This window comes from Otolemur garnettii, unplaced genomic scaffold (genome assembly GCF_000181295.1).
Source record: "Otolemur garnettii isolate 467f Iridium unplaced genomic scaffold, OtoGar3 scaffold00140, whole genome shotgun sequence".
Taxonomy (NCBI): Eukaryota; Metazoa; Chordata; class Mammalia; order Primates; family Galagidae; genus Otolemur; species Otolemur garnettii.
In genome coordinates, this window is record NW_003852535.1 from 3660365 (window position 1) to 3669667 (window position 9303).

The 9303-nt window shown below is 49.2% G+C and overlaps 2 protein-coding genes across 8 annotated transcripts in view; one reads left to right on the forward strand and one right to left on the reverse strand.

Moving 5' to 3' along the window:
• The first annotated feature begins 1011 nt into the window (after nt 1-1011).
• BSCL2 (BSCL2, seipin lipid droplet biogenesis associated) overlaps nt 1012-9303 on the forward strand; it is a 19236-nt gene continuing 10944 nt past the window's right edge. For 2 of the 7 annotated variants that reach the window (XM_012810628.2, XM_003798715.3), the window contains exons 1-4: nt 1012-1433; nt 3188-3404; nt 5150-5466; nt 6914-6995. In XM_012810628.2, the coding sequence (XP_012666082.1) occupies nt 3318-3404; nt 5150-5466; nt 6914-6995 (486 nt within the window). In that variant the 5' untranslated portion in view covers nt 1012-1433; nt 3188-3317. Of the gene's footprint in view, nt 1434-3187; nt 3405-4148; nt 4285-5149; nt 5467-6913; nt 6996-9303 lie in introns of those variants that run through there. The other 5 variants (XM_023518479.1, XM_023518481.1, XM_012810629.2 and 2 more) reach the window with 4 other exon arrangements.
• Nucleotides 1540-5322, reverse strand: GNG3 (G protein subunit gamma 3). Its single transcript, XM_003798716.3, has 4 exons — nt 5277-5322; nt 2568-2807; nt 2095-2194; nt 1540-1851 (listed from the first exon to the last, which is right to left on the reverse strand). Exons 3-4 carry the CDS (start codon nt 2191-2193, stop codon nt 1723-1725), a joined length of 228 nt encoding a protein of 75 aa, XP_003798764.1. The 5' UTR covers nt 2194; nt 2568-2807; nt 5277-5322; the 3' UTR covers nt 1540-1722.

A 9303-nucleotide genomic window follows, 5' to 3' on the forward strand; every position in this document is an offset into this window, starting at 1 on the left:
ACAGCCTGAGGATCTGTCTCAAAAAAAAAAAAAAATAGTGAAAAGCTATTCCTTAAGGTGTCCCAAGTTTATTTGGTGCACCTGGAGCCCATGAAGACATCCTTAGGCTAAGTTCAGTTGCTGACAAAACCCCTTTATTCCTTTGGTCTTTTTCTGTATTGTATCCCCTTGCTGTCTTCCTGTGTGAAGGTGTAGGGAAGCTGAAGGTGATGGGCTGTCCCTAATACGTGTACAGGTCCCACTATGGCAAGGATTAACCCCATCCCCACACGTGTATCCAGGCACAAAACAAGAGCCAGACTAGGCTTCTCTCAGAAATGATGTGACCCTGAATTTGGGGGTCTAAACGGTCCACGTGGAGCAAACATACTGGGGTTGTTACTTTCTCTACCTTGGCCCTGGTCCCACCTTGGTGATGAAAAGGCTTCTGGGAGGTATTCTGGGGCTTGCAAACCTCTGAAATGCTCATAAAACGTTAAGCCTTAGATTTGGGTTCTGGCCCGGCAGTTGCTGGACCCTGTGAGGGTTGGTTGGTAGGCACACTAGGGAGTCACTGCTTTCTGGAAGATGCGGCATAATCGGCCTGAGAAAAATGAAAGCAAAGCAAGGAAAAAGGAAACCCAATGCGAACAATTTTTGGCTTATCCAGCTCCTGGTGAGACCAGGAAGCGACCATGGAGAGGAGCCCCAAGTGGACCGCGGCAGGTGGTGACGCCCTCTTCCCCCATTTTTAGTTATGTTCCAAAGGTGTCGTCTCTTTGGCAGTATGTAGGACGTGAGGTCCCCTCGTCCTTTGAGCCTTCGTTATAGCCCTCTCGGCTCGATCGGAAAGACGTCGAATTCCACACTTCAGGTGCATAGGAACGGGTCTCGACTTGCCAGGGGCAGCCATTTTGAGACCAGACGAGCACGGAAGGCACCATATTGGTAATGCTGGCGGCTGGGGGGCGCCATTTTAAGAGAAAGCCCTGTACGGTGAAATGCCGTGGTGCGGGGGCCGCCATGTTGATGCGGCCATCTTAGGCATAAAACCGGCCCCCGACGCGTTAACTGGAGCCGAGCTCCGCCCCTCTGCTGCTAAGCATTCCTGGGCTCTGCATATGCCTTCCCGCCTTCCGCCTAAAGCCCACCCCCTTCAATCCGTTTTCCTTGCCACTTGCCTCCATTGCACTTTTGTGTTTATCTATGCCCTCCGCTTCCTCTGAGTATTGTACCTTACCCTGAGCACCCGCTCTCACGTTCGATATTCCCCTGACCCCGCCAATCTCCGATCTTGGTCACTGTTTATCCTGCTTTGACTGGCCCTGTCCCCGGGTATGGCAAATCTATTGATTGATGGTCCTCTTCCCCCAAGAACGCTAACACAGCAGCCGTCCTCTGAGGCTCTGGATGTCTTTATTCTTCAAATAGCTTTCCCTTTCCAATGGCTCCAGGTGAGACCGAAAACAAACACCTGGCCCATCCCTCTCTCCATTGTCTGAGCGGATCACAGAGGGAAATGGACAGGACGCTGGCAGAGCCTGACTGGGGGCCCTTCTGTGGGTGGAGCAAAGGGTGTCCGGTGTAAAAGGGTGAGAAAATGCGGTCGACAAATAGATGAGGGAGGGCCTTGTGCTTCAGATAACCTCACGTGGTTGGGCAAGTGTTAGGAATGGGATGCAGGGTGCCTTAGAGGATTAAGGAGAGGGAAAGATGAGGAGCTGTGAGGGGGGACAGGACAGCTCAAAGAAGAGCACAGAAGAACTTCTTCTCCCTGAAGGGGTTCTCTGAAGTGGGCACAGGGGTGATGAGGGGATCCTCACAGGCATGGGCATCACAGTAAGTCATCAGGTCTGCTGCTGCCTTGGACACCTGGAGCACAGGGGTGATGAGAGGTTGTTAGCCAGAACCTCTGAAAGGGACTGCAGCCTCTCTCCCCAAATGGGTTATCTTGAGATAGTCTTCTCCTTCATCCTCCACAGAGGCTTGGGGATAGAACCCCAAACTCCTATGACCTCAGGGAGTCAAGGAAAGAAACCATTTTTTATCCCCAGCTTTGGGAACCTGCTGCATAGCATGACTTGGTCAACTAATGAGAGCCAAGGTCCCACCCACCTTTATCCGGCACAAGCTGGCTTCAATCTTAAGTTGTTCCACCATCTTGCGTGCTTGCCCAATACTCATAGTGCTGTTCACAGGGGTCTCCCCTTTCATCCTGGAGAAAAGAGAGGGACAGGTCAGAGCACAGTCCCAGCTGACGGCTCTCCTCCATTCTCACTCCTCACCAACCTTTACAAGGCTAGGGTTGTACCCCAATATTTTTGTCCCCCTCTTACCCTCTTGCAGTAGCCTGTCCCATCCCTGTCCTCAGTGGGAAAAACATGAGAGGGATGGATGAGGTCCTTCCAAAACTCCTATATGGCCTGGCTACAGATCATTATACTAACGATTTAAGGCTTGTCAGCCCTTCAAGCCATGTGTATTCCCAGCCTCCACCAGAAAGAGCCCCACCCTGATGAGGTGGGCACATCACCCCCATGTTCCCTCATGATCCTCAATGGGAGAAAAACAGGCTGCTCCTTACTCACCTGAAGCCTGAGGCGACAGGCAGCGGCAGCAGCAGCCCTGGGATGTAGGGTCAGTGGGGGGCACCAAAACCTTCTGCCTGAGATGGGTGCTCCACCCTGCAGGGAGTTGCAGCTCAAAGTATCTGATGCAGATGCAGCCACTATAGAGAAGGCCACTGGGGAGGGCTGGGCCAGAGGTCCAGGTCCGTTGAGGACTGGTGTCAGTTTTTGCAGCTCAAGCACTGCCTGGATGGCTGGTACCTGAAGGATGAAGGATGCTAGAAGGAGCTGTTCCGATTCTGGAGCATACCAACTGCCTGACCAGTGGGGGAGCCTGACTGCTGCCTGCATCCCCTGCACACACCCCCGTTGTCACTGTCTCACTACCTGCCCTTCCCCCACTGCAGGCATCCTGAGTCTGGGCTACAGCCCTTGCCAACAGTGCTGAGGCCAAGGCAGACTCCCCTCTCAAATGGGGTGGTCTGGGCCTGTGTCAGCCCCTGCAGTAGAGTCTACTGGCTGTGGGGGGGACCCTGCTCATTTGAAAATCTGACATCAGCTGGACAGTCGCCCCCCTCCTCCCTCCCTCCCTCTACCCTGACACAGCATTTAGCACCTGAATCTTCTCCTTTTTCTCCCAGGGACCCTCCATTCCCCACATCCAGGAAAATGTGATGCGCTACAGGTATCAGCTTCTAGAACACCACTCACATTCTAGCCACAAGTGAGGAGTGGAAGATCCAGGGGCAGAAGAGGCACGCCATCAAGAAGATGTCTAAAGAAATGGCAGACCAAAGAGAAGAAGCTGGAGAAAAAGAGATATGTGGAGAGCAAATCAAAGGACCGGACAAAGAGGAGGTACGGGGCTTTGTGGGGAGAGTGGAAATAGATGGTGGGGGTTGGAAGATAGGGTGTATTGGTTTGAAAATTCAGACATTTTGAATAGATTACCTCCCACGACTGCAGGATTGTGCAACACTGGCCTTGCCCTCTGAAGGACCTTATCTGGGGTGATTAGACAATTAAAAACAAAAGATGCTACCAGCAAAGACCTAATCTAGATAATGTTCTGTGGGGACTCTGAAGGAGAGTGCACCCAGCGAGGGTCAGAGGAGGTGGACAAAACCTGGGGCTATCATGCTTGGGAGAAGGGGACAGCAGCCTGCCTGCGCAACGCGCAAAATGCCCAGGTTCCCACAAACTGCAACAATCTTTCGGCAAATGCTCCAGGCCTTAGGTGCCTACGAGTCCTAGGAGCTGTGGGAGTTAACATTTAGTGCCAGCAGAATGCCTACTTCACTCCCCCACTTCAGGGGGTTACCTGGCGGGTGGTGAAGGTGTGAGCGGAGGCTGTGATTGCTGCCTCCAGGGGAGGGCCGGGCTCGCGGGCGATGCTGACTCAACATCATCATACGCCCTGGGGCATATCTTGGGGAATACAGAGAGGCGCCTTTCCTCTTTGGTCTGGGTAACTGGAGGGTAACAAACCGGCGGCGGGGAAGTCCAGTGGCTGGCGCCAGAGGGCGGGAACCTCGCAGCCCGGGAAGCCCCGCCCCTGAACTAACTCCACCCCAGTCGAGACCCCGCCCTGTAGCGTACAAAGGCGGAGGGCCGAGAGGGGCGGGACTTCCCAGGGAGCCGGAAATCCCTGCTCGCGGTTGCCCCGGCAGCGCGCGAGGCTGGTGAGTCTGCAGAGCTGCGGCGGCCGGCAGGCGGGTTTCCATGGTGGTGAGGTTAGGTGGGGACTCTGGGCACTTGGCTCTCTGCGGCATGGGCGGATGCTATCGGGGAGCGGCCCTAGACTGCTAGTTGCCGTGCTTCACGTGTGGCGTAGCCCAGGCGGAAGCGAGCTCAGCTCGAGCGGAGAGGAGAAACTCCAGAGGCAATTGTGATAGCTCTTAGGCAGCTGCCTTTCGGTCTAGCTGTGCGTATCCACACACATACGCCAGTTGCGTCTTCTCTCTATGCAGCCGTCTGGCAGTGTGGATTAATATCATCTTGTGTGTAAAAACACTTTGTAAGAATTCTAAGTTGCCGGGCGGCGCCCATAGCTCAGTGGGTAGGGCACCGGCCACATACACCGGGGCTGGCGGGTTTGAACCTGGCCCGAGCCTGCTGAACAACAGTGACATCTACAACAACAAAATAGCCGGGCGTTGTGGACGCCTGTAGTCCCAGCTACTTGGGAGGCTGAGGCAAAACAATCGCTTAAGCCCCAGAGTTTGAGGTTAATGTGAGCTGTCACGCCGTGCACTCTACCCAGGGCCACAGCTGGAGACTGTCTCAAAAAAAAAAAAAATAGAATTCTAAGTTGCTGATTCTTTGTATGTTATATATTGCTATGAAGGCATGTCAAGGTAGTTTGCCCCAGAATCAGGTGGCTGGAGGAGTTCATCTGAGGAAATCTGGCCTTGGGAGTGAAGGGAGTACATGGGAGGAAATGGAAAGGATAATTGGCAGAGAAGCAGAATCATTTGGAGAAAGGCCACATGAAACAATGACTTTGTCTCTGTCATGCTATCTCTGGTTCCTCCAGGCAGCTTGTCTTTTTTTGTCCCCACCTCTGTGGGGAAAGGAGCCACTCTTACTCTCTCTCTTTCCAGGAACCACCAGCTACATCATCCCATGGCCAGGGGTGGCGTCCAGGTGGCAGAGCACCTAGGAACTCAAGGCCTGAACCTGGGGCCAGATCCCCTGCTCTCCCAGCAATGGTCAATGACCCACCAGTACCTGCCTTACTGTGGGCCCAGGAGGTGGGCCAAGTCTTGGCAGGCCGTGCCCGCAGGCTGCTGCTGCAGTTTGGGGTGCTCTTCTGCACCATCCTCCTCCTGCTTTGGGTGTCTGTCTTCCTCTATGGCTCCTTCTACTATTCCTACATGCCAACGGTCAGCCACCTCAGCCCAGTGCATTTCTATTACAGGTGAGAGAGTCCTGTTAATGTAGAGGAATACTATGAGAATTGCTGTAGGGCCCTTGGAGCTCATTCAGGTCAATTCCCTCATTTACAGATGAGAAAACTGAAGCCCTGTGTGCTTATAGGACTTTTCACCTTGCACTGCCCAAGGCTAGAGCAGGTCTAGGCTCTAGGGTTCTAGGGTCCTCCTCCTACCTCTTACCGAAAAAAAGAAAAAAATCCACTTCTGGGCTATCATTAAGAGGGTTAATTCTGTTTAGGTTGGATCAGACCTCCCTTAGAGCTACTGAAGAATTTTGAGCCAATCCCTTAGGTCAGCTCAGAACTGATTTATCTGGAAAGTAGCAGTTTGCTTTTTACATTACTTCCTTCCACTCCCACTAGTCTACTGAAAAGTAGAGATTACAGAAGCATAAGGTGAGTGGATACCTAAACTTGCCTCCCAGAATTCTACATCTTGCCTGGCCTTTTAGTTCCTTCCCATTATACAAACTCTGCCAAATTGTCTCTTCTCTTCTTAACAATGGCTATAGGACCAGTCAACAGATGGCAATGAAAGCAGTGTTATCAATGATCTAAAGTCATTTTTCTCCCTTAGTCCCTGGTCATGAGCTGTAGCTTCTAAGGTAGGGCTTCTTAAACTTTTAGGAGACATGGATCTTATGAAAGCTATAGCCCTTCCTGTCATGAAAATGTATACACATGCAATTTTGCCTATAATTTGAGGGACTGGCTTGGCACCTGTGGCTCAAGTGGCTGAGGTGCCAGCCACATACATCCAAGGTGGGGGGTTTGAATCCAGCCCGGGCCCACCAAACAGCAATGATGGCTGCAACCAAAAAATAGCCAGGTGTTGTGGCAGGGACCTGTGGTCCCAGTTACTTGGGAGGCTGAGGCAGGAGACTGGCTTGAGCCCAGGAGTTGGAGGTTGCTGTGAGCTGTGATGCCAGGGCACTCTACCCAGGGAGATAGCTTGAGGCTCCTGTCTCCAAAAAAAAAAAAAAAATTTTTTTGAGGGACTTCCTGTGTCTCTTAATTACCACCTGTGGATCCTTTTGTAGGTGTTTATTCAAATAGGCCCTAGACCAGAAGTACTAAATAAAAATTTCATAGAGTGGGACCCTACAATCTATATTTTTATTAAGCTCCTCAAGTGAGTTTTTAGAAAACCACCAAAATGTGAAGCTATTTAAATAAATACCCAGAGATTCCCATCTAAGAATGTTTGCTCTAATGAAAGAAAACAAGTTGAAGTTACAGTAAGAGAATGAAAGCATCTTTCTGATTACTTGAATCTCCTAGCCACATTTCATTTCTCTCTCTGTTACAGAGAGAAGGGTACCTGTTCTGAGGGAAGGGATGGGGGTGGGAAGGACCCGTAGGACCCTATAAGTATGGGGACATATGGGTAACACAGAGTTAATTTAGAGTATCATCCCCCATTCTCATTTAGGACTGATTGTGATTCCTCCACCACATCACTCTGCTCTTTCCCTGTTGCGAATGTCTCATTGGCTAAGGGTGGACGTGATCGGGTGAGTATGGGAGCTAGAGAGAAGTTTCGTTTGAGCTTTGATGACTTGAAATAGGGAGGCTTGAGAAAGACTTGGAGAACAGGTATTGAGTAACAGAGATTAAGGAAGGCTCCGAAGGGAAGGAAGGGTCAAGATAAATTAAAATCTCAGTGAATTGGGCAGTACAGGTGGCTCAGTGGGTAGGGTGCCAGCCCCATATACCAAGGGTGGTGGGTTCAAACTTGGCCCTGGCCAAACTGCAACAAAAAATAGCGAGGTGTTGTGGCAGGCGCCTGTGGTCCCAGCTACTCGGGAGGCTGGAGGTAGGAGAATTGCCTAAGCCCATGAATGGGAGGTTGCTGGGAGCTGTATGATGCCATGGCACTCTACCAAGGGCGATAAAATGAGACTCTGTCTCTATTAAAAAAAAAAAAAAAAAAAAAATTCAGTGAATTGTGTGTATTGATCTGCAGCAGACATTAGGAATGTTCTTATTTTCAACATATATAATAAGTATCCAACTTGCAATAATTTGACCAAACAAATTTTCAACTTTACTGTGGTGTGAAAGCATTATGTATTCAGTAGAAACTCTACTTCAAATACCCACACAACCATTCTGGTTTTCTCATTCAGTACATATTCAATAAATTACATAAGACATTCAACACTTTATTATAATAAAATAGGCTTGGTGTTAGATGATTTTTGCCCAACTATAGGCTAATCTGTGTTCTCTCAGCACATTTAAGGTAGGCTAGGCTAAGCTGTGATGTTCACTAAGTTAGTGTATTAAATGCATTTTTGTGGGTTTTTTGTTTTTGGGTTTTTTTTGTTTTGAAACAGAGTCTCAAGCTGTCACCCTGGGTAGAGGACTATGGCTTCATAGCTCACAGCAACCTCTAACTCTTGAACTCAAGCTATCTTCTTTTTTGAAAAAAAAATTATTTTTTTTTTGAGACAGAGCCTCAAGCTGTCCCCCTGAGTAGAGTGCTGTGGCATCACAGCTCACAGCAAACTCCAGCTCCTGCCTCCGCCTTGTGATTCTCCTGCCTCCGCCTCCCAAGTAGCAGGGACTATAGGCGCCCACCACAACGCCCAGCTATTTTTTGGTTATTGTATGGCGGGCCCGGGCTGGATTCAAACCTGACACCTCAGGTGTATGTGACTGGTGCCTTAGCCACTTGAACTACAGGTGCCAATCCTCAAGCTATCTTCTTGCCTGTTTTTCTATTTTTAGTAGAGATGGGGGTGTTGATTTTTGCTCAGACTGGTCTTGAACTTGTGAGCTCAAGCAATCCATCTACCTCGGTCTTCCAGAGTCATAGGATTACAGGCATAAGCCACTGTGTCCAGCTTTAAATACATTTTTGGCTTATAGTTTCAACTTATGATGGGTTTATTGGCACACAAGCCCATCGTAAATTGAGGCACATCGGGATTAGGTGAAGTAATCAATAATCTAGATGAAGTAAGCAGTATTTTAGACTTAACTGAACAAATCAGCTATTTCATGGTAATAGGAAGGCATCCACCCAAGAGTTTTGAAAGTATGTATGTAAAATTATGAAACTCTTGACAAATATATGTGACCTGTCATTACAAAGGGTACTGGGCCAAAGCACTGGCCAGATGCCAGTGTGACTTCAACAAGCCTGAGAACCCTGAGAAATGCCTAGGGGCACTCAGCCTTCTATACGGGCAAGCTGGAACGCTCTAATAAAGAATAGGATCCTTGTACACTTAAAAAGGACCTTGGAGGGTAAACAACAATTCTGGTTACTAGAGTTTTTTTGAGTTGTCAGTCAGCTAATTATAAGTAATCAGTTGTAAAAGTTAGTAGAAATTGGGCAGCACCTGTGGCTCAGAGGAGTAGGGCACCGGCCCCATATGCTGGAGATTGCAGGTTCAAACCCAGCCTCTGCCAAAGACTGTAAAAACAAAAAAAAAAAAGTTAGTAGAAATTGAGAATCATTTGAAGTTCATTTTCAAAAATGGTAGTTGGGAGAAAGCTGACTTAAAGATAGAACTGTCACAACTCCAAGGAAGGAGTATATACACTAAAGAATCTGGGGTTTCCTGGGATTGATGTGCAGACTGGTCTTACTTGACAATGCAAACAACCTAGGAGACTGTGTATCCTGTGACATCTTCCAGCTTACTACCAGGCAACCAAGCACCATCAAGAAAAGCCTTACCTATAACTGAGAAAATGACATGAAGGCTGTGTTGACTAGTTGATGGAAGTATTTCAGATTGCATGTGAAAACCCCACACTGTACCCTAGAAGTGCATTAATGTACATAGTTACCGTTCAATAAAAAAAAAA

What these genes read in the sequence shown, in the direction of transcription:
- GNG3 (XM_003798716.3), bottom strand. Translation starts at nt 2,193, where the DNA reads ATGAAAGGGGAGACCCCTGTGAACAGCACTATGAGTATTGGGCAAGCA. An exon ending in CCAGCTTGTGCCGGATAAAG is followed by an intron (nt 1,852 to 2,094) that starts GTGGGTGGGACC and finishes CCTGTGCTCCAG; the next exon opens with GTGTCCAAGGCAGCAGCAGA.